The 25164-nt window shown below is 40.0% G+C and overlaps 1 protein-coding gene across 1 annotated transcript; it reads right to left on the bottom strand.

Moving 5' to 3' along the window:
• Nucleotides 1-590: 590 nt before the first annotated feature.
• On the bottom strand, nucleotides 591-24791 carry OTOP1 (otopetrin 1). Its single transcript, XM_074273963.1, has 6 exons — nucleotides 24449-24791; nucleotides 14646-14782; nucleotides 13387-13445; nucleotides 9642-9772; nucleotides 7116-8029; nucleotides 591-940 (listed from the first exon to the last, which is right to left on the bottom strand). The coding sequence occupies exons 1-6, from the start codon at nucleotides 24789-24791 to the stop codon at nucleotides 770-772; spliced, it is 1755 nt and encodes a 584-aa protein (XP_074130064.1). The 3' UTR covers nucleotides 591-769.
• Between the last annotated feature and the right edge of the window lie 373 nt (nucleotides 24792-25164).

The following is a 25164-nucleotide window of genomic DNA, read 5'->3' as shown; positions in this document are numbered from 1 at the left end:
TTTGGTTGCTGCAGATCTCTGGACAAATTACTTAATCTCTGTTTCCCTCAGTTTCCTCATCTGTAAGATGAGGACAATAGCACCTGCCTCTCCAGAATCATATTTGTGAAGTGTTTAATGTACTGCCTGGCACATAGTAGGCACTTAGTAAATGCTTGTTCCCTTTCTTCCTGAATCACTGCTTATTCAGCTGAACGAATTTGACTTTTTTTTTTTCCTGGGGGAATTCCAACTCACAGAAAAAGAACTAGCTTTATTACAGCATAGGGTCATTTTAAAAGAATGTAAAAAATCTAAAATATTCACAAATAAAAATATGCACAGTATTCTATCAATAAAGAGTATTATATTATAAGTATTTATGTGTATACAAGATACCCTGGAGAAAATCACAAATTACATTACATCTGTTCAAAAATTAAATATAAAACTTCTCAAATCAGTAATATATTCTCCAATTACAAGGCACATGCCATTTAATGGAATTATTTCAAAAGAAAATTGAACCAGGAAAAGAAAGATATGATTTCATCATTTAAAAAATTCAACTTAAATGTAGATTTTTATTTATCAAAAATTTGGAACACTAATTGAGGATAAAAAAAAGTTTCCCTAAAAACATAGTAAACACAATGATTACATATAAAAATCAGGACGGCAATAACACAAATCTATTTAGTGTCCCTGTGTTTGCCGACATAATATTTGCAGAGCCTGGTGGTTCTCGGATGGCAGGAGAATGACTTTGTGGATTTGTTTGTTCCTCCGTCTAAGTCTTACAATAGACCTCAAATAGAGAGGCAGCTGAATGCATCCGGTAGAAAATAGAAAAAGGCATCGCAAGGTTCACCACGATTATCCAAGGTTCAAATCCAAAAACAATTTCTTCTAATCCGTTGTCATATTCAGGCCGGCATCCAAAAGCAGGTGGGATCCAAAGCTGCATGAGAAGGGAAAAGAACTGTATTGTCTCCTGAGAAGCCTTTGCTTGGGAGCTACACAAAGCCCAGACAAAAAATAGCCTCTTCCCTCCAGAGCTGACCTCTGCTTTTTGGCGCCCTGTAGTCCACCTGGCCCATCTGACTGTCCGCTCGGGCCCGGAGAGGCTCAGGAACCCACCCAGCATCACAGAATTTGAGAGCAGGGAGAGACCACCATGGGGATCTATTCTAAGCCACACCTGAATAGGAATCTCCTGCAAAATTAGACAGCATTGCCTACTTCAGAAAGCCCTGGTGAGAGCACATGAAATGATAAAAAGTGGTCGAGGTCAGCGGCGTTGCCAGTCCCACTCAGCTCACTGTCTTGGGATCCCTCCGCTTTTACTCACCATCTCTGACCCATTCCTCCCGAAGTCATCTGAGTGCTCATTTTGCCATTGATCAGAGTTTTAAAGTCTTTACAGCTGTTTTTCCTTACAATATTATTGTGGTTTAACTTGTTCTCCTAATTCTGCTGCCTTCCAATGAATTCTATCACTGTCTGGCTTGTCATTTCTCACAACATCTTACTATTTGGTACATTCATATAGCCTACTTTGCTTAGCCTCTGTTTAATAAGTTAGCGTGCCCTTAGTTTCCAGGTTTGAGCTTAAACTATTAATATTTGTGCACATACAGCTCCTGTTGCTCTTTCCTTGCATTCCTGGGAGAATGTGCCTGTCTTTCCATAAGCCGTCCAAATGCCCATTCACACCTTTTGACATTTTTGCCAATTTGCTGAGCATGCAAGGAAACTTTGGGGTCATTTAACTTTTCATTTCTTTTATTATTCGGAGTAGTCTTTCATGTGGTTGCTATAATTATTCTTCAGAAAACTGTTCCAATCGTTTATTGTTTATTTGCTTGGTTGGTTTTGGTTTGGGGGTCTAGATCTGCTGATCTCATTGAGGCAGGACATGCAGCTGCCCCTCACAGCCTGAATCCCACTGCGGCTCCACACAGAAGTTTTGGCCTTCTCTATTTCCTACCTGGCCCACTTATTCCCTCCTTAGGCAGCCTGGTCCCCTCCTCCCTCTACTCCTGGGACTCACCATATTGGTGAGGGATTTATTGCAGGCACCTAACGGTTTAACCCTAATCCATCTCAGAGCTCCCCAGCTCAAGTAATCCACCTGCAGCAGCCTCCCAGCTAGCAGGAATTTTCGGCATGTATCACCGGGCCTGGCTCTTCCTATTCCTTTAGTTTTATGGATTTAGGTGGGGCAACTATTTCTATCCCAATTTTATAAATTCTCTGGGGCTCGGAGTGGTTAAGTGATTTTCTCGGGAGCCTTGCATCCAGACATTCTGGGTCTAAAACCCAATGTCCATCCCTTTTACCCAATATAACACAAGGCTTCTTAATATCGTCTTCCCCCCAAAATGAGAGAGGCAGTTTCTCTGCCCTTAATTATTCTACTTTCTAACAAGGCACAGTATATGGTAGACTGGACTCCATTATAGATTTGAATAACATTATAGCACAATATAGAGGAAGGGCATTGAGTTTGGAATTAGGGAATCTAGATTCAAATTCTAACTCTGCTATTTACTAGCTATTGGAAATTATGCAAATTTTTCTTTCTGGATCTCAATTTCCTCATCTGCAAAATCAAGAGGCTGAACTAGAACAGGGCTTCTTAAACTTTTTTTCACCCACTAACTCTTTTTGCCTGAGAAATTTTTACATGACCCAGATATATAGGTACATAAACTAGGTCTACAAATTAAACATTTATTGATAATAAATAGTTTTGCAGCCCCCACATTCAGCTACATGATGTCAAATGAGGTCACAACCGATAATGTGCCTTACAAATTAATAACTCTCAGGGGAATCCTCTAATACCCTTTTCAATTTCCAACTTCTTCTTGAAACCTTCTTTCTATTAAAAGGAAAGTTCTTTGTTCAGGCCTTTGCTTTGCTCAATAAGACCAAAAAAAAAAAAAAAAAAAAAAAAAACCAAACTATTAGGATTTTATTTTTTAAAAACACATCAAGCAACATGTGGCTAGATTGAGTCAGATATTCAAGATGGAGCCAGCTTTTATGGAAATGAGAAAGACAATTCAGGAGACCCCATATCGGCAAAAGGGGATGGGCTATTGCATCTTGGCTCCTCCCCGAGGGCTACATCAAAGGGAAATGACATTGTAGAAAAGGGGAATAGACTTTTATGTGCTGTCTAACCGGAAGGGGATGAGCCTCCATAATATGGATCACAGATAATACAAAAGTTGCGGACTGGGTGATCCTCCCCAACTGATCGATAAGCAGGACTAGGAACAGTAGGGACACCGAGTCAGCATAATTTTCAGTACTCCACTGGCCTACAGTGATCGCTCCCTTTTAATAGCAAGGAGAAGAATAGCTAACATTTATATAATGCTTTAAGGTTTGCAAAGTGCTTTCTACATATTCTCTCTTTTGGTTATTTTTTTGGCTATATGAAATAGGTGCTATTGTTATCCCCATTTACAGATGGGAAAACCAAGGCTGAGAAAAGTCAAATGACTTTCCTGGAATGGCACAGCTAGCAGGTCTTCCCAGCTCTCTCCAGGATGCTGCCTCGCTGCTTCTTATGGCTTTCTATAGCACTAATTGCCCCTGCCAGAGTCGGCCCTTTTCAGAACACCCAACTAGGTGCTTTGCTATATGTGGATTTGGCCAAGTGGTTTAGAGAATTCAATTCAATGAACATTTATCGAGGGCCTTTCCCTCAATAGAGAAAAAGGGGAGGAGAAAGAGGAAGAAGAGGAGGAGAAAGAGGAAGAAGAGGAGGAGAAAGAGAGGGAGAAAGAGAAGAAAAAAGAGGAGGAGGAGGAGGAGGAGGAGGAGGAGAAAGCTAATTCTCAGCTGCCTTCTTATCCTGGAAGATTCCTCTGTTTTGTTGCCTCCTTTCCCACTAATGGGTTCCTTATGAAATTTCAATTTGAGGAATGGTCTAAATCACCATCCTTCATTCCTCTCCCAACTCCTCTTCTGAGACTTCAGATTTGGGGATTGGAATGGATTAGATTATTGACTTGACAAAGACAAAGAATTAAATATAGGGTAAGGAATGGATGAAGATAATGGAAGGGGGGAATAGGAAAAAAAGGGATTAAAAAGAAAAAGAAATGAAAAGGACTGGAGACCAAGGAGTGCCCATCTAAAAAGGAATGACTGAAAAGAAGATTTCAAATGAATGTAATGAAATATTATTGTGCCTTGAGCAATTATGAAAAAGACAATTAGAGAATCCTAGAAAGTCTGGACTGCAGCAAAATGAAGTGAGTAGAACCAGGAGAACAAGTTACCTGATAATACAATGATAAACAACATTATAAAGAAAAACTGACTTGGAAAAGTGTTTAAAACTCTGATCAAAGCAATGACCAACAGCACATCCGGAAGAACCATGTTGCTCCATGCCATCCACCTGGAGGCAGAGAACTGATGGGCTCAGGAAGACACGGCCCCTTCCTGGTTGGTTTTGCTTGTCAGGATTGGCATGTTGGTCCCAGTCAGCCATGTGACAAGTTCCTTTGCCCCCTGGACTTCAGCTTCCCTATCTGAGGATCCCGGGGACTTGCCATCAGCCCTTTCCTTCCATGGTGAGGCTGAACTCCTTTACACGTGTGGCTTTGTATGTATATTTGTTAGAAGATAAGCACCTTGGGGATATCTCTAGCACTTAGCACAGTTCCTGACACATAGTAAGCTTTTAATAAATGTTTGAGTGAGAGTGACACAGTCCTTGAGAAATGTGTCCAGCAGGTACTGGCCCACTTTTTCTATCCCATTCCCAGTGCACAGGAAGTTTTTCAGTCATTCATTTATTAATCTGTACAATGGGGGAAATGAAACTTGTTCTTTCAAAATCACAAGGTTCCCACGGAGCACCAGATATGAATGCATTCTTTAAAGCACACAATATGGAGCCCTGAGATTGCTGGTCTTATCTTTCTCTTGGCTTCAGGAGCTCTCAGAAAGAACCTACTAAATAGAGCTGGTGTTTCTTTTTACCTGCATCGGAAAAAGGATGCAAGGCTGTCAGGTGTGTGAAGTCTTACAGAGTAATTACTGCCAGAACCGAAGTGATAGTCACATAGCAAGGCCATTTTGTTCTCAACAGTAAAAGAATTTGTCCCTATGCTCCAGGAGCCCATTTGTGGAGCCAGTGAGGACAAATTCTATCTCCAAAAATTCTGTGGCTTCTTCTGTATCTGTGACTCCTGATTCAACTTACAGCTACTGTAGGTTAGAGGAGGAAGTGTCTTAGAAATCATCTTGGCCCATTCCTGCATTTTATGGACAAGGAAACTGAGGCCCAAAGACTGAGAATGACTTGTCCAAAGCCACACTGCTACTAGAATTAATAAGAGAATCAAGATCAGAATGCCCAGATCTTCTGACATCCAGCTCTGAGCTTTGCACTCCCTCAAGCTGACTTCCTATGAAGTCTTATGTAATTTTTTTCTTATCCATTTTCTAATATTAATCTATAGAAAACAAAGTATGGAATAATTTTTACATTGTAAAAATTAATATTTTAAAATGTTTGTTTTTTATTTTTCTTTTTTACTTTAATATAGACCCATAATCTCCAAATGAATTGGTGATTTCTCCCAATGGGGAAATTCCCTTTAGTTCAAAGCCTGTTCTACAATTAACAGTGTACGAAGGCACTGTGGAGCATTGGCTCTTATTCAATGCCCAGCTTGCCATCTTATTCACAAAACAGAGGCTAAACCAAATAATTGGCTGAAATCTAGGCCTTTGGTAGCCAGAGGCAGTGACTTGCCAGGATGAAGCAATTACATGGCAGGGTGGGACCTGACTCAAGGTCAAGACTGGCTTTCTATCCTTTATGCTTATCCTTTTGAGTAATTCTGCTCGGACCCAACAGACTAAAATAAGACTAATGGACAGAAGTTTCAGGGAAGCAGATTTCTGCTCCTCTTAAGGAAGAAACTCCCAACTGCTGGAACTGTCCAAAAGCTGAAATAGGCTGCTCCAGAAGATGACACGTAACATTATATTTAAGTAAGCCCACCATTATCTTTCTTGTTAGGTTCTTACTAAGTGCTAATGAGATAATGAAATATTAGGTTCTTACTAAGTGCTAAGTCCGTACTTGACAATTCCCCTATTCTGGCCTATTTTCCTCATCTTATAAAATGAGCATGGAATGCGTCTGAGTTACAAGGAAGGAAGGAAGAGTTTAAGAATATTTAACTGGGCTTAGGAGGAAGACTCACCTGTAAGAGTTCAAATCTAGCCTCAGACATTTATTAGTTATGTAAGTCTTTGAAAATCACTTAACCCTGTTTGTCTCAGGTTCCTCATCTGTAAAATGAACTGGAGAAGAAAAGAACAAATCACTCCAGTATCTTTGCCAAGAAAACTCCAAATGGGTTTGTGGAGAATTGGACATGACTGAAAAATGACTTAAGAACCTTGATAATAATATTTTGTTTGGATTGAATTGTAACTCAGATGCATTCCATCCTCATTTTATAAGATGAGGAAAATAGGCCAGACTAGGGGAATTGTCAAGTACGGACTTAGCACTTAGTAAGAACCTAATATCTCATTATCTCATTAGCACTTAGTAAGAACCTAACATCTTCAGAGATTGGACTAGTTGGTCCCTGAGATTTCTTTCCGCCTTGATGTGCTGCAGCCAGCTGGAGAGAGCTGATTGTCCAGTTTTCAGTATGAGCCTTTATCCCTCAGAAATCAATGCTCTATATCAGAACTTGATTGATTGTTTTCTTGATTGTCTATGCTTAAGAAAGTAATAAAAAAAAGGTCAATGATGCAGGTTAAACTGAAAATATACCCTGAAGACATTCTTTTTTTTTTTTTCCCCCAGAAAGATGATGGTTAAACATTTACCAGAACAAGCTTGCTCTAAGATTCTATCATTCTATGGCTCCAAAAATTCAAGAGCTTTTGGTTCTGCTACTTACTCATTAGACAGAATATTTAACATATTTTTATTTAATATTTTATTTTTTCCCAATTATATGTAAAAATAATTTAAACATTTTCTTTTCAAATTCTGAGTTCCAAGTTCTCTCCCTCCTTCCTCCCCTTTGAGAAGGCAAGCAATTTGACATAGATTATACATATTTAGCGTATCTTACCGAAATGTTGCACAGGAACAAAAAGGCTGCGATATTTCTCAGGATTTTCCTCTTGGTATTAGTGGGCAAGGAACTCGGACTGTCGTCTGCGCCTGGGTTGTTTTCCTGGTTCTGTTCTCTGCTCTCTCTCGAACAAACACTTCCATTGAGCATGTATGACAATTCTCTGCTGTTGGAAGCAGCATCTCCTGCCATACCACCATTTTTTTGACATGAAGGAGTGAGTGGAGTGGGATTCCTACTGCAAATTGCCATAACCCTGAGGGTCCTGATATCCTCATTATATCTCTCGGGCTTGCGGTGGATGGATTCAATGATGAAAAGGTTTTGAATATATTTCTCCAGAATCGCCAGGATAGAGTACGGCAGATTGTACCATGTGTAAGTGGGATGTTCCTCAGCACAGATGATAGCCAAGATGGATCCCCAGGAAATGAGCCAGGAGCCGGAGGCAGTTCCTATCAAGAGGTCCGAGTCAAGCTTTCGGGCAGGGTTTTTGGATTCATCCAACGCTGTCTCTTGTGTCCTATAAATCCAGACTCCTGCCACGCCAGCCACAACCATCAGCACCAAGGAGGCCGTAGCATAGATGTAAAACATGATGAGTGCAGACTCGCTTTTGGTCTTTGAACGTCCGATCTGGATCAGGTAGACTACCACGATGCCGATTGTGATGGCCAGCACCGTCAGGCCAACAACCGTGCCCATCATCACCCCGTGGAACTTGAACTGGATCTTTGGGTGCGGATGGCTCTCAACTTTGCGACCAATGTTTTTCCACAAGACATAGAACATTGTGGAGGCCAAGATATGATACTCTATGTTGAAAGGATAGAGGTAATAGATTCCTTGTGAGATTACGGAGCAGAGAGCGGTGGACGTGCAATTACATTCGGGGGAGTGGTCATCTAAGACTAAAAGAAAAAGACAGATCACTAATGGAGGCAAAGTCACTTCATCCAGACAGAAACCAAAACACAAATGCCTGGACAATGAACAGAACTTAGTTCTTTAAGCTGTTCTTAAATTCCTCTTGATTTTTCTTGAAGCACTGACCCAGGAGAATCAGGAAGGATTACACACCGAGGAACAGGAAATCCACCTTGCTCTCAAGGAGTGTGAAGTCTAGTGAGAGGATAAGTCCTATAACTATCACAACTAGAATGTAAAAGTGTAATGAGAGGTTTAAGACATTTATGTTAGTCCAAAAGAGGAAGAGAAAAAGGAAATCTAGGGCAGGCTTCGTGGAGGAATGGGACTGCCTTGGAAGATGACACATAGAATATATAGAAGCAGGCAGAAGTGAGGGGGAAAGGCCATTCGAGGCAGAGGGGATCCATTGGATCAAAAGTTTTCCTTCTAGCTCTGCAATCAATTTAAATTATCGTTTAGGATGTAGATCAACAAGAGTCCTACATAAATGTGCTCTAAGAGTTCTAAAGGATACAGAAAACAACACTGTACATTTATACAATGGTTTTTATTACAAAGTACACTATTTGATTCTCACCAAAACCCTGCAACATCAATAATGAAAATGTAATTTTTTTTGCATTTCACAAAAAATCAAACCGAGACTTAGAGAGTGCTCTAATCTAGAATCGAGCTCTTTTGATTCCAAGTCTAGAGTTCTACCTATTTTACTTATAATTAAGTAGTACCCACATAGGTGTATGCTTACATGCATGCACATGTACATGTGCACATACCTGCATATACACTCTGAAGAGAAAGGAGTAATCTCATGGTTTTGGCAGAAATTGAATTAATATACTGTGGCTGGAAAAACATATGGTTTAAGTAGACTAGGTGGGTCCTTTAAGAAGGTTAGGGAACCATTTTCTTGCCCCCTGAGGCCCAAGAGGAGTCTAGATCAGAGGTATGATTGGATCCCTTACTGCCCTACAGAGAATACACAGAATGGCTGATTGCTGTGCTGACTATGAGGGCAGAGAGAAGAAGTGTATTATCCGACTGAGGAGTCTTTTAATCTTTTGTTACCAGTAAAGTTGCTTTTATTGTATTTTATAGGCCAGGAATCACTGGTCTGGCCTAAATTGGTCTTGGCCAGAATGTATACATTTAACCCCAGTGCCAGCCTCTTACACCTGCCCTGAAAACGGAGGGCTTATCTTTAGACAGATCCTGGTGGAGTTCTGCAAAATCTAACGTCATTAAGAATGTTTTTAAGTTCAGTGAACTCTATTGAATAAGGAAAGGAAGCAAAGTCATACATTTTAGAGCTATTATCAACATTAAGAATTAATAGGAGAAAAAACAAAATTTAATTCACCATTGCCTCATGTAGGCAGTGAAGGTGAAGGAGAAAGGAATAAGTGAAGGAGAAGGGAATAACCATTTACTAAGCACCTACTAAGTGTCAGGCTTTGGAATAAATTCTCCTCATGAAGAGAGGTGGATGATGTTATTTTCCCTGTTTTATAGATGAGGAAACTGATGCACAGTACATATAAGACAATGCCAAAAATTTGTCAAAAAGGGAAAACATTTACCCCCAAATCTTACCTATTGTGATGTTTCCAAAGCCTAAAGTCATCAGCCTTTCCTTATGTTCATTAAGCTGGTGCTTTGACTCATTCAGGACACCATTAGCCCAGAGGAGCAAATTTGTGAATACAGAATGGATCAAGCCGAACCTAGAAAACATCGCCATTTGCTGGATGAGTGGCTCAGTGACTATCAAAGCAGAGTAATTGATGAATAGGGCCCACAGGCACAATCAATCTCTCTTTTTAGGGGCAGGTCATTGGGTCCTCTGAAAACACAGAATCCTAGTTTTATCTCTGATAAAAACCCATCATGCAGTAAAGTTGGCTATGTGCTAAGCCAATAATGGACAGTATTCCAAAAGTAGAATTTCTGGAGCTGGAGCTGGAAGTAACAATGATTGTAGTGGTAAAAGCAGGAAGGACCCTTGAAACATAAGAACATAGAATCTTCCACTGAAGAGAATCCTAGAACGTGGAATAGCAAATAGTAGAGCCTCAACTCGCTGATCTTCACCTATCTATTTCTTCTTTCCTCTAGCCTTGGAGGAAAACTTTAACTCCACATTCAAGGTCATCCATATTCTCAATCCCATCCCTTCCCTTCAATGCTGTGAACTTGCTCCATCTTTCTCTTCTCAAGAACCTTTATTCTTCTTTTCTTAGAAACCCCCCATGCTAATAGTAATTCCCTTGACTGCTATTTGTCCTTCTCCCTCTCCTCCCTCTTTCTTCCATATTTCTAGAAACAAGTCATAAATACTAGCTGTCATTTTTTCCAAAATACCCTTGTTGCTCCCCTAACTTTGCAATCTAACTTTGATTCTTTCTACTTTAATGAAAAAGTGGTCACTAATGACCACTTCTATTCTGCAATATTTCTCAGTCTGTGCCCTCCCACCATCCACCCTCAGATCACGCTAACTTAGGTCACTTTTGTCACCTAGGATTTTCAAACAGCATCCTAACTGGTCATGTCATCTCCAGGTTGGCTCCAGGCTGCTTCTCCATCTCCCCTCCACTACTATCCAAACAGAATCACTATACCTCTCTATTATCCCATCACTCCTCTATTCAAAAATCCTCAGTGACTCCCCACTGCCTGCCAAATGAAGAGTAAACTTTTTGCTCTGGTATTCAAAGCCCAAAGTATCTGTCCAGCCGTGTATGCGATTCCTAGATATGATTCCTCCCCAGATGCTCCACATTCAGGTCAAACTCAATAGTCCTGCCCTCTTCCAATTGTCCCCTTGCTATTGCCATGCCTAGAATGCTGTCCCCTCCTCTCTAATTTCCATTCACCAAAGTCTTTCCCCCCCTTTTATTGTCCAACACAAGGTGCTGCCTCCTCCATGATGACATCCCCTCAAACACCCCCATATTTTTCCCAGATTAATTAAAATGGTTTGTCAAATTCAATTAGAACTGAAAGGAATCTTATATTACACATAAATGTAGAAGATGGATACAGAATGTTAGAACTGAAAGGTTTTAGAATATATCAGATATATGTGTCTAAATATATGTATGTATCCATATATGTAAATGATGTTAAAGCTGGACAGGACTTTAAACATTATCTAATACAATCGCTTCATTTTATAGATAAAGGCCAAAAGTCACTTGGCCAAAGTGGGTCTGAGGCAGAGAGGGAACTAAGTCACACTTGGATCTAGTGAAAACCTCTGGAGCTGTCCAGTGCTAACTGGAGGAGGAGTATTTTGCCACTTGAATACAACACACCCTTTGTCAAGAGTGGAATTTTCAGGTAGTAATGAAGAATAAAATAGAATCTTGGATGATATTTCTGAATCAACATGTGTGTAAAATTTGTTTGCTCTCGATGTTTGTCTGGCCCCTATAGATTTTATCAGTATAGTGAAATTTCTATGAGGTATTGTGTAGAGCTTTTAATAAACACAGACAATAATATTTGACTCAGACAGTCTTTCATTTGCTAACAATACATGTGGCTCCGCTTTCTGCTTTTGTTCATATACTTCCTTCTCCGATTGACACTGAGCACAGTGAGCTAATTTCTGCCCTTCCTTTGCCAACAGTCATTGCCTCTAGCAACTAAATCTGGCTCCGTTCCCTGTGTTGATTTGATTTGGAAACTTCTCTGGGATTGTCTCCTTTTCAAATATTAGCTCCCAGAGAATAAGTAAAGTTAGGTCCCTAGCTACAGACAGAAATCCACAAGTAGAGAAAAAAGCCCTTTTAGGAAGAACCCAATTGTTTTGTCTTTTTTCTCCCAACAGTGATGCATATTTACAAGAGCATTCTGAAAAGAAGAGCCACATTTTTTTTTTTCTGCTAGAATGATTAAGGTCTAAATGCTCTGAGGTAATGTATGTTCTTAATATAAATAATATATAGAAATAATTTTATACACACATATACATATATAATAAAAGTATGTTCTTACCATTTCAATAATCTTGCTAATGAAGGTATTTCCCCCTCACAGTACAGGCACAGTACAGCTATTTCTTACCTTTTAATCCTGAACAACACTTGTTCCTGTCCTCACGTAAATCCTAGATGAAGGATACATCAACATACTGGGGAGCTTCCTCTCTAAGAGTTTTAACATTATGTTTTAACAATTTAGTGCTTGAGCTGTCCATCTGTTGTCCTATGCTCTGACTACTTAACTAGTCCACTTCCATTTTCAGTCATATCTTTTAGATACAAGTCTTACATACAAGTCATCATTGTTAATATGTTTGAGCTTACATCCTCCACACACATTTCTACTATTGTTTGGTTCACCCATAGTTTTGATTACTCAAAGATTGCAGTGATGTATAATCTATCAGGAAAATATCAATGTCAACTTGGTAAAATTTTGTGACAGGGATGACTTTCAGGACTATTGGAAATGCTGTACAATTCTCTACAAGCAATTCAACTTACTCTTTTCCTTCTCATCAGTTTTATTCTACTTTATTGTCTATTTGTCTGAATTATAAAATATTTAGAGATAGATGACTTCTATAGATTAATTATCCATAAAACTGTATTTCACAGCCTACACAGTAGACATTCTGCATTCACTTAGTTTTTCCCATGTGGGTAGTTAGAACCAATTATTCTGAGTGATCTTGAACCTCATTTAGAAAGTTCACCAATGTTTATAAAATTTTACTAAAAATGTAGAGTCTGACTATGAGCAGTGGTATCCCACAAAATAATCAGAAGTGGCTGAAGGAAACTGGTTTAAAGAAAACTTGGTAAGAAATCTAAGCAAGTCATCCAGGGGCATTAAGTTTGAAACTAGTTAAAGTACAACAAACAAATAAAAGATGGAAAATATCTGTAAAGAGTTTTATAACTAAAAAAATTTCACCAACAAAAGCAGTGGAGTTATTTAGATTCTAAAAATAGGATTCCAGATGAGGAAAAAAATTTGTGGTAAAGGTGAGATGGTAGAAGGGGAGAGGGCAAAAGAGACAGACAGACGGACAGAGAGAGATAGAGACAAAGCGCACTGAAAAATTGATTCCCAAAATATATGAAGGAAGAGTAGATACTAAAGGTGTGGGGAAATGTAGAATGCTATTATTAACCCAAAAAGGTAACCAAGAGAATAGCAGTAATATAAGCAGACTGTTTTTCTGTTGCCTCTTTTAAAAGCCTTCTTGAGAATAATGGTAATATTTATAAGCCATTATTTAAAGTAGTGAATACATTTTGTTTAATAAAACATGTTTCTAAAAGAATATCAAAATCAGTATTTGAAGCAATTCTTTTTTTTTTACCTTTCAAGTGTTTTGAAAGACTGGATAATATCCTTTGCATGCCCCCAAAGGAAATATACCTGGATAGAAATAAATGCAGAAAAAAAAAGAATCATTTAGACAGAATCAACTTGTTGAATAATCAGCTTAAAGGGAAGAAAGCAAGCTTGTTTTACCTGCCTTTACCTTTGAAGACATGAGAATCTATAGATAGACAGTAGCCCCTCCCCCCAAAAAAAGACTAAAACTGAATGGGGATAGTTCTAATAAGAAGAAGTCCATTCCAATCAATGTATATTCTAATGGTCTATTGTCCATTGTCCTAAAATGTTTCTAATACTCACATGAAATTCAGGACCAATTACATAACTATAAATTCACTTTATGGAGGAAATATTCTTAAAATTTGAAAATTCTGGGAGAGAATGTCAGAGCTAGAAGGAAATGAAGGAAAAATCTAATCTAGCACCATTATCTTTGCACATGAGGGGACTGAAATCTTTGCTGAGGGTCACATAAGTCAATGGCAGAGCTAAGACTACAAACCATTAAAAAAATTCTGTCCTAACAACACTAGATAGTTTGTGTCTCGAGCCAAAAAGTACCTTAGAAAACATCTAGTACAACCTCTTCATTTTCACAGATGAAGAAAGTAAGGCCTAAAGAAGGAAGGGATTTGCCAAGATCACACAAGTAGCAAGCAGCAACCAAGTCTGGATTTGAATCCAGCTCCTCCAATACCACATTTAGTGTTCTTTCCATTGTACTGTGTTACTGAAATGTATTCAGCACCTGGTTATTATTAAACAATTCCATAACTGTGTCTAGTTTGGAAATAAAACACTCCTGTTACTAAGAGAATGGAACACTAGTACCAAGACCATCAATCCTTTTCTGTATGTAAGAAAAAATGATCATGTTTCTTTATATTGCCATCTAGACAAAAATTCTATTTTACTTTATCTTGAAGTATTTTTAAAGCCAAGAATTAAACTGTAAAAATATAAGATTTATGCTATGATTTTATTTTGAGCTGCTGCTCAAAACACACTTTTAACACACTTATAACAATTGTTTCCAAGGAGAAACCATATCCTTCCACTTAAAATTATAAGATAGCATATTATAGAAGTTTAATTTTTTCCTTGGCTACTTATTACAGGAAATGCATCATTAAAATAACTATTTTCATAAAATTGAGTGAAATGAAAAGTATGTCAGAATGTGTAGAATACTTGCTGAATAATCAGCTTAAAAGGAAGAAAGCAAGCTTGTTTTACCTGTGAGAGAGTATGGATTGAATGGGCAACTGGAAAGACTCCTTCTGTTGCTGATAAACATTCTGCAAATCCAACAAAGTATCCAACTTTAAAGCAACCTAGAACAATGGTGATGGCGGCAAAAAGGGTGATGCTACCTGAAAGAACAAAAGGTTAATGGACAGCAACCATTTCAGAAGCATCTCTCAATAAACAAGAGGACTGGTCGTGAGTAGCTCAAGAAAACAAGTGAGCAAGGAAAGCCTTGTAGCCCTTCTTGGGGCCTTCTTCTACATAGATAGAGCCTTACTACTGGACCTTAGGATTTATGGATACCATATGGACCCATGGAGACTAAGGGCCTTGCATCACGCATGTACAACACAAAGCAAAACACCAAACACGGTCATATATGGTTCCCACAAAGGAGAACAATAAAGCTATAGTTCTTAACCTCAGAATGCTCCAATGACAAATAACAAAACCAGCCAATGTTCCATCTCCATTATTCACCAGATTATAGGAAGCAGTACAACGAGCTTTCTTCCTTCCTTCCTTTTTTTTACTGGAAAGAAACCAAAGACAACGGGATCCTTACAAATATTTGCTGTTGACCACAATATTTTAAAGTCGTTTGGAATAATAAATGTTTATTAGAAAGTTAAATTAAACATGACATCAATTTCCACTCAACAAACACTTATTAAAGAGCTAGTAGGAGGCAGAAGCTCGGAACCACAACCGGAGCACTGGACTTATGTTCAGAAAGACCTAGATTCAAATCCAACTTCAGATACTCAGTAGTTTTATGACCTTAAGAAAGGTACTTAAGCTCTGCAATCCCAATGGCCTCTTGTTAATATGTCCAAAAACAAGAAAACAATGAGGGAATAAGGAGAAAATATATTATCTGTAGGCTTCATCTCACAGAACAGATGTGAGGCTGAAACAAGATGATGAGCATAAGACACTTTGCAAACTCAAAAGTTCTAAGTAAGCTTCAATTGTTTTTGAGGCAGCCAAAGTAGAGAGCCAGAGTACTAGAACTGAAGCCAAGAAAGACCTGAATTCAAATCCAGCCTCTTATTCTTCTTAGCTATGCAAGGTTAGTCATTTAACCCCTCAGAAGCCCCTTACTCTTTTTTTTAATTCATCTGTAAAGTGGCTAGAATAATAACTATACAGGATGTCCCCAAAGTCTTAGTGCAGTTTTTAGTTTTGATAGTTTTAATAGCACTAAGACTTCTGGGTCACCTTATATTACTTTCTTCACAAGGTAGTTGTAAGGACCAAATTAAATCATTAAAGGAAAACAGTTTTCAATTTTTAAAACTATATATGTATACACATATACACCCACTTATATACATTGATATAGATATGGATATCTACTATATGGTGCTTTAAGTGACTATATTTGCATATATTTACATTTATAGTATTTGAAATAAATAAATTATTGTGTATACATGTGTATGTATATACATACATATATACATACCTATATGCTTATCTACCAGTAACTATTAGGTAAAAGGTACTGTGTTTGATTTACTGTTTTGAAAAAAAAAAGAAGAAGAAGAAGAAGAAGCAATTGGTGCTTTACTCTCCACTAAAGTCTTTCTCTCGAGCCTCATCATGGTGAAGGAGTGACTTTGGTTTCCTACAGGCCAGGACAGCAGAGCACAAGTTCTGGGATTTTATATGGCTCGGGACTCTGGAGTTAGGTGACAGATGATGAGTTAGTTATCTGGGGACCAAGATGATTAAGTGTAAAGAGCTCATCAGCAGAGCGTTTGCCACTAAGTGATATATTGTTTGGCCAAAGCAACCCACACAGAACATCCATAAAGCAGAGAGTGAATACCATCTTTTTGGCCACTCATCTTTCAGTTTCAGTATTAAAATCATGGAATCTGAGATCAGGATAACGATAGTAAATTGATAATAGCTTTGCCAGATGTTACCTGTATCACCTTGGGCAAGTCACTTAAACTCAGTTTCTTCATATATAAAAAGGAGAAAAGTTGTACAAGTTGAAACTTAGACCCCTTCCAGCTAATATTCTCTCTGTCTATAATGATATATTTCCTGAACCCATCTTGAATTCTGAAATGTTTTTTATTTTTTTGGAAATTCTTTACTATAAGAAAAAATTCCTACATGAAGACTTATTAGTAACACATTCATTAAACTGAAAAAGATGACAAAAAAAGAAAGAAAACGACAAAAGGCTGGAGGGATTGTGGGGGGGAAAGCACATTAATGCACTGTCAGTGGAATTATGAGCTGGCCCAACCATCCTGGAAAGCAATTTGGAATTGTGGCCAAAAAGTTTTTAACCCTTCAACTAGGTTACTCAGTATATAATTTGAAGAGATCAAAGAAAGAGGAAAATGATCCATATGTACAAAAATAGTTATAGCAGTTATCTATTCACAAATAATATTTTGTTTTTCCAATTGTATGTAAAGAAAATTTAAACATTCTTTTAAAAAACTTTTAAATTTCAGATTTTCTCCCTTCTTTCCTCTCTTCTTTCTTCCCTAAAACAGCAAGTGATTTTAAACAAATTAATCTGTGCAATCATGCAAAATATATGTTGTGAAAGAGTAAACAAAAATTTTAAAAATTAAGAAAATTTAAAAGTGAAAATTGCGTGCCTCAATTTGCAATCAGATGGCATCAGTTCCTTCTCTGGATATGAAATGCATTTTCCATTAGGAGTCCTTTGGAATTGTCTTGGATCTTTATATTGCTGAAAAGAGCTAAATAACTCATAGCTAATCATCATACAGTGTTCTGTTACTTTGTACAAAGTTCTCCTGATTCTGCTCACTTCACTTTGCATCAAATGATGTTAAGTCTTTGTAAGTTTTTCTAAAATCTGCCTTAGAGAAGTTCTTTTGGACATTAGGAACAGCTCATCATTTGGGGAATAGCTGAATAAACTTTGGTATATGAATGTGAAGGAATATTATTATGCAGTGAAAAACTATGAAGGGAAGGATTTCAGAGAAACCTGGTTAGATTTGTATGAGTTCATGCAAAGTGAAAGGAATAGAACCAAGAGATTTATATAATAATAATATTGTAAAAACCAACCAACTTGAAAAAGCTCAGGAGCTCTGATCAATGCAATGACTAATCACAATTCCAGAAGATTCGTGATGAAACATACTACTCACCTCTTGATAGAAAAGTGATAGACTCAGCATGCGGAATGAGAATTATAATTTTTGGGAGGCACATATATTGTATTTAGGATATTCTGTAATATATTTAACATGTATGGGACTGCCTGCCGGTCTAGGGGAGGGGGTGAAGGGAAGGAGGGGAAAATTCGGAACAGAAGTGAGTGCAAGGGATAATGTTGTAAAAAATTACCCAGGCATATGTACTGTCAAAAAAAAGGTAAAATTGTAAAATCAATAAAATATAATAATTTGTGAGGGTTTTTTGGTGAGTTTTTTGAACATAATCAATTTGGAATTTATCTCCTTGCCCTTGAGCGCGCACACACACACACACACACACACACACACACACACACACACACATTTAGAATGCTTTTTATTTTTCTTGCTATTTCAATGTAGAGAGAGGGGATACTGGGAGGAAGAGAATTCAGATCTGAAAATTCAATTTTTAAAAAATAACTTTTAACACAGCTAACAGCAAAATTATGTGATGATCGACTAAGATGCAATTGACTCTTCTCAGTTTATAGTGTTCTAAGACAATTCCAATAGACTTGAAATGTAAAATGCCATCTGCATTTACTATGAAGATTTAACATGGATCAAAGCTTACTTTTTCACCTTTGTTTATTTGTTTGCTTTTTCTTTCTTGAGATTTTTCCCTTTTGTTCTGATTTTTTTTTTTTTTTTTTTACTAAATGCCTAATAAGGAAGTAAGTTTAAAATGATTGCCCATGTACACCCAGACCACATTGCTTTCTCTCTTGAGGAAGGAGAAAGTAAAGGAGAAAGGGAGAAAAAAATTGGAACCAAAATCTTACAAAATCTCTAAAAAATCTCTAAACCAGAGAGACTCATTGGTGGTATGATATAATAGGGGAAAAAAACAAAACAAGACAAAACAAAATGAAACAAAACATGGACTTGGAGTTAGAAAACTATGAATTTGAGTTCAAATTCTGCAACTTAGTTTCTGTATTCTGTCAAGTCACTTAATCTTCAGTTTTCGGCACATAAAAAAGGAAAGTTAGATTCAACTCAGAGTAGCTTGGGGGCACTATGGTGCTTGGGCTCGGAATAAGGAAGACTCCTCTTCCTGAGTTCAAATCTTATATCACTTATGTTGTGATCCTTAAGTCCCTTAGCCCAGCGTGCCTCAGTTTCCTCATCTGTAAAATGAGCTGGAGAAGGAAATGACAAATTCCTCCAGTATCTTTGCCAAGAAAACCCCAAATGAGCTTACATGGAGTTGGACAGCAACTGATTGAACATCAAAATGATTGAATAATAAAGAGTCATCTCAATTCTAGGTCCTTTCTATCCAGGATGATCTATGATTCTGTGTCTGTGGAATACTGTGGGATAGTGTATGATTCTAGGTGTCAAAAGGAATTAGAAAAATACAGATGGCAGTATTCCTATAGCAATATTTCATTGGCTCTATCTTTTTTCCACCTTAGACCACAATTCCCGAGACTTAGATAATCTGAGAAATAAATAGCTGGAGCAATTCGGGGTAAAACTTAATTTTTGGAAGAAAGGAAAATGAATCCATAGCCCTTCGGAAAACAGGAAAGGGAATGGGAGGAGCAATTCTCTCCCACAGAGACTGACTCCACAAGTCAATTGCCTTTTCTCTTCATAGAATCAATCATACAATGATTTCCACCACCACCTCCACACATACTCCCCCTCCCCCATGGGAAAACATCATAGTCATTTTACCAAACCGCAGAATTGTTGTATTAACCCTGTAAGCAATTCCAGTCTGGTCTATCCTCAAAGGAACCCTGATTATGTTCACTAATTACGTAACCATGTCACATAAGTTTGCTTTTACTGTGTTTAAAGTTTTTTTAACTTAAAATTTCAGTTTTGAATCCTTTTCTTCCTACTATCCCCTGCTTCTGCATTAAGAAGGAAAGAAAAATAAAACCCATTCTATATGGATATGTGTGTATATATAAACATATATATGTACATATGTGTGTCTATCCATATCTATATTCATAGATCCAGTAAGTCAAGCTGCAGGATGCAGATGCTACATCTAATCCCTTAGTATATGTATTTTTATTCCCATCTTTTCTATGCTGTGTTTGGAAGGCACCAGGAAAAAGCCTTATCCAACATTTTTTTCCTTACTAGCAGGACTTAGGTTTTTTTGTAAATCCCACCATTATATGAATATAATGGAATATTCTTGTTTTATAAGAAATAACGAGCAGGCTGATTTCAGAAAAGCCTGAAAAGACATGAACTGATGCTAAATGAAATGAGCAGAATCAGGAGAACATTGCACACAGTAATAGCAAGAGTATGTGATGGTCAGCTACAATGGATTTATCTCCTTCCAGCAATACCTTGATCCAAGACAATTCCAATAGAATGGGGATGGAAATTGCCATCTATATCCAGAGAGAGAGAGAGAGAGAGAGAGAGAGAGAGAGAGAGAGAGAGAGAGAGAGAGAGAGAGAGAGAGAGAGAGAGAGAGAGAGAACTATTCATATGAAACTTCCCTTTTGGTCTTGCACAACATGAGAAATATGGAAATATATTTAGAAGGCTGGAACATGTTTAACTTATATAGAATTGCTTGCTGGCTTGGGGATGGGAAAGAAAGGAGGGAGGGAGAAAAAATTGAAATTCAAAATCTTGCAGAAATGAAGATTGAAAGCTATCTTTATATTTGGAAACTGCATTTAGTAAAATAAAATGCTATTGAGGAAAAAGATAGAATAAAATAAATTTTCCCCCATTTGAATAACATTGCTTTGTCTTAAGATATTAGCTGACTCTAGAGCTCAGTCATTAATTTGGCTTTAACTTTCTTTCTTTCTTTCTTCCTTTCTTTCTTTCGCTGAGGAAATTAGGATTAAGTGACTTGCCCAGGGTCACACAAGCTAGGAAGTGTTAAATGTCTGAGAACAGATTTGAACTCGGGTCTTCCTGACTTCAGAGCTGATGCTCTAAACACTGCCCCACCTACTGCTCTTTGATGTTAATTCATAACAAAAACATCATAAATTTAGAGCTTTAAACTTCCTTAAATATCATTTACTAGTCCAACCCCCTGATTTTGTAGATAGGAAAACTAAAGTCTATAGGGATTAAGAGACATGCCCAAAGTTATTAAATGGCAGATGCTAGATTTGAACTGAGACCCATTTTGTAATTGGGCATATTCTGATTTTCATTATTTTCTCTTAATTTGTACTTTTTTGATAAATATTTAAATGTATTTTAAACTTAAATTCAAAATGAGAAAAGGAAAAAAATAAACATTGCCATTTACACATTATATTGATATTCTTTGTCTATTGTAATTTTTAGATAGTCCAGCTCTCTCTAACTGTTCTCCAGATTAGTTGCTTTTCTGATGAGATCTTTCACTTTCTTTTCTTTTTTTGATTTTCTAGTTTTGTTTTATGATTTCTTGTTGTCTTAGAATGTTATTGGTTTCCCCTTGCCCCACTCCAGTTTTCAAGAAATTATTATTCCTTAAACTTTTGATTCTCTATTTCCAATTGGTTGACTTCCTTCTCATAATTTTCTTGATTTTCTTGGGTTGCTCTTATTTTTTCCTAATTTTTACTCTTTTTCTCTTATTTGATTCTTAAAGTCCTTTTTAAGTTCTTACAAGAACTCTTTTTGTGCTTGGGACAATTTGACATTTCTCTGAAAAAGGAATGACTTTTTAAGCTCTGTCATCTTCCTCTGAATCTGAATCCAGATCTTCTTTACTTCCATAGTAACTATCAATGGTTGGTTTCTTCCTCCTTGGCTTACTCATATTCATTTTTTTGTTTGTTTGTTTTATTATTTTCTAGCAGTCATTGGTGTAATCAAATTGTAGTCTCAACGTATGGGGAACGATACCCCAAGGCTCAAGGCCTTCTTACTCTTGTTTTCTGAGATCTGTTTCAGGGACCACCTGCGGGCTTTTGTCCCCACTGGTAAGCCACAGGGAGGGTCCCCACTCACACTGTCTCACTAATGATCTTGCTTTCTGCAGTCCCTCCAGGGATTGCAGATTACAACTGTCCTCTCTGTGCCTGGGAAGTGAAACCGAGGACTCTGCTCCCCTGCAAGTGCCCAGAGCCACCGAGGTCCCAGCCTCCCTGCTATTGCACTCGAGATGTTTGCCATCCTGGTCAGCACAGCCTGGAATCCCTGCATAGCAGAAGGTCCCTCACTCTTTTCCTACTCAGTAGTCAGACACCCCGCCACTCTTTTAGATGAAAGTTTCTAAGATTAAAGCTATTAATCCCCCTAGCTGTCCCCAAAGTTTGTTGGTTTGAAGGTGTTTGCACTTAGGCTGAATCTCTGCCCCTGCAGATTGGGTCTTTCCTGGGGTCTCCTCAAGTTAGGAGAACAACTGCTTTACTCCAAGTTGATTCCCTGGTTTTGAGAGAGATGACCTGGTTTTTGTATGTGTGTGATGGGAATATTGCTTCCCTTCTCAGCAGGGTGGGAGGAGGGGAAAGAATGGAGAATTCCAAATTTAAACAGAAAAGGATGCACTGCACAGTCCCAGAATCTTTCCTGAAGTGGCAGTCATGGGTTTTACCCAATATGGGAACAATCTTTGTAGCAATTAGTCATCCAGAAGTGAATAACCTTCTTAAGGACCCTTCAGGAGAAGCAGGTTCCCCCTCACTAGAGATCTTCAAGTAGAACTTGCACAAAACTCTTCAGTTCCGCTGCAGAGGGGATTCTTGTTTAGACAGAGATCCCCCCCCCCCCGCCCGCCCCTCTATGTCCTGAGTTTCCTTTCGCAATTCTGAGGTTCTGCCCTTGGTCACACATTAAATTGATTGCTTGTGGTGGGATAAGAGAGCTACAGATTCAGCACAAAGAAGAAGAGTGCTCACAATGCCAGACCAAAGACACAACTACTGTCTTTCCGATTTAGGGGGACCCCCACTCCTGAAAGGTAGGGTTTCAGCACATCAGTTTTCAACTGAGGCTCAACAGAAATCATTTGTGGAACTTCTGAAAATCTCCCAGGAGGGAACGGGACGCGTTTCCACAATTTTTCAGCTTACTACAGATTTCCGTCTTCACCTCCCAGCGCTCACCGCTAAGCCGGGTCATTAACTGATTCATTCATGCCTTGGGGGTACCTGCAAAATGTTACCTTGGGGCTTGGAGCTCCCAGGGTTTGTTTTTCCAGGATAATTAGGCTAGTTCATCTTTAATTAAAAAATAACACTTCCTTAACTACACCCCACGAGTCAACTTCCTCCTTTTCCTTCTTTTTAAAAAAAATGTATGAGATAAATCAAGCAACTCCATGCCATGGTATAATAAAAAGGATGATTGTACACGAGGCTGCAAATATTATGCGCACACTTGCTCTTCCTTTTAAAGATGTGAGAAAGTTCTTGTGTGAATTTCTTTTTTTTTCTTCCCCTCCTGATTTGGACGCTTTTATTTGTTTCATTTGACTTTCTCCCAATGGCTGCCACTGACTTTTCACTTTCTCTAACTCAGATTCATTTCCGTTCCAAAGGAACCACCTGGAAGCCACTGCCACGGCCAGCTCAAGAAGAAAGGATGGAGGGGAGATAGGGGAAAGGCAGGGGGGAGATGTCCACGCACCCAATGGGTGTGACACCCCAGTGCCAGCGCCGCTCGCGACCTCCGCTTCTCTCACCAGCCGGCTTCCGCAGAGAGGCCAAACAAAATTCTCAGAAGGCGGCTCTGCTCTGACCCCCCAGAGGTACAGACTCCCCAAAGCACCGGCGACGGCTCTTGCGCTTGAGGACAGAGTGGCCTTGACAACTTTTCGAAATCAGACTCCTTGTCTACTGTGTCTTAATCCTGTCACTCCCCTCCGTGTGCTTGCTGCCCAACAGGGTGGCAAACTTAAGAGTAAAGAAGACCCAAGTTCAAATGCTGTCTAAACGGGGTGACCCTGGACGGGTCAACTAACTTCTGCCAAACTTTCTCATTGCTAAAATGGGGATGGCAATAACCCCTCCTCTCTAGCTGAAGTGAGGACTGACTAGGGTGGGAGAGCGCGCAAAGTTCCTCGGGAACCTTAACTAAGCTGTCCCAGCAATCCGCCTGGTCGTTTTTAAATCGCCTGCGGGTCACACAGCCCCGCCCCCCCCCCCGGCAAAGTTGGGGCGGTTCTAGCCGAAGTGTACGCTTGTGCGCCGGGCACCTCTTTCTGGGGAGCCCCATGAGCCCAGGCTCAGAACAATCGGGTTGTAAAATACGATGGAAAAAGAAACCAGTTCTATTGAAATAAACTTGACAAAATATTTTTAGAAACCAGGCTCGCGCCCCTCGGTTAGAGACCCTTAATGCGGGGGGAGAGCCGAAGAAAGAGGCCGAAGACGGGAATTTACCCTGCTCTGCGGAGCTGGTGTAGACTCTTTCCTGTCCGAATCGGATTTTGTGGTCAAGCTCGTACACATAGTCAAGCGGGAGACCCGGGCGAACGCTGGTCCCCGGCCCGGCCCCTCGGCCCCGCCCAGGACTCCGAGGCCCCCCTCGGCGCGAACTCCCGGGGGTCTGGGAGGGTAAGTGAGCGGGAGAGGGCGCCCCGGCGGGGCAGAGTCCCCCCTCCCCCCCGCTCCGCGTGCGGTCCGCGCGGCAGGGGCCCGCACTCACCCCGCAGCCAGCGGGCCCCCGCGTGCGTGTCCTTCTCCCGGATGAGCCTCCGCTGCGCGTAGCTCCGGCCCACGTACCACAGCATCCACAGGAGCTGGATGAGCATGAGGGTGATGAGGAAGGAGAGGAGGTGGCCCTTGCCCACGCCCACGGCGTGCACCGCCCACGCGAACATCAGCAGCAGCCCCCCCACGAACGCGTTCAGCCCGTACTGGCTGCTCAGCACCTCGGCCACTTTCTGAGGGGAGCCCGCCAAACCTGCGGCCGGGGCCGGGGGCGGCTCCCCGGGCTCTGCTCCCGGCGGCCCCCGGGGGGACACCGGCAGGTGGCGGTTCGCCACCATGCCCGGCTCCCGAGCGCCAAGCAGACGCCGAGCCGGGCTCTCCTCCGCCGCAGCCAGCTAAAGCCCCGGGGGGCCGAGGCGCTGTCCGCTGTGCTGAGAGCCCTCGGAAGAGGGGCCCCGGCCCCGGCTCCCGGCCGGCCTCGCGGTCCGCTCCCGCGGCGGGCGGCCTTCCTCGCGCGGCGGCCCCGCTCCTTCTAGATGCGTGCCATGCTGGCGCATCGACTGACGGACTCTGCCGCCCCGCCGCCTTTTAAAAGCGCGGGGTCGGGCCAGGAAGACACGCCCTGAGGTGCCGCGGTCTCCGTGGTCCCGGGCTCAGCTCCGAGAGCGGAGAGAGAACCAGAGGGGGAGAGGGAGGAGGAAGGCAGGGAGC

This window comes from Sminthopsis crassicaudata, chromosome 6, assembly GCF_048593235.1.
Source record: "Sminthopsis crassicaudata isolate SCR6 chromosome 6, ASM4859323v1, whole genome shotgun sequence".
In the NCBI taxonomy this organism is placed as follows: Eukaryota; Metazoa; Chordata; class Mammalia; order Dasyuromorphia; family Dasyuridae; genus Sminthopsis; species Sminthopsis crassicaudata.
The sequence above is the reverse complement of the archived record's forward strand: the minus strand, read 5'-3'. Positions and strand labels throughout refer to the sequence as shown.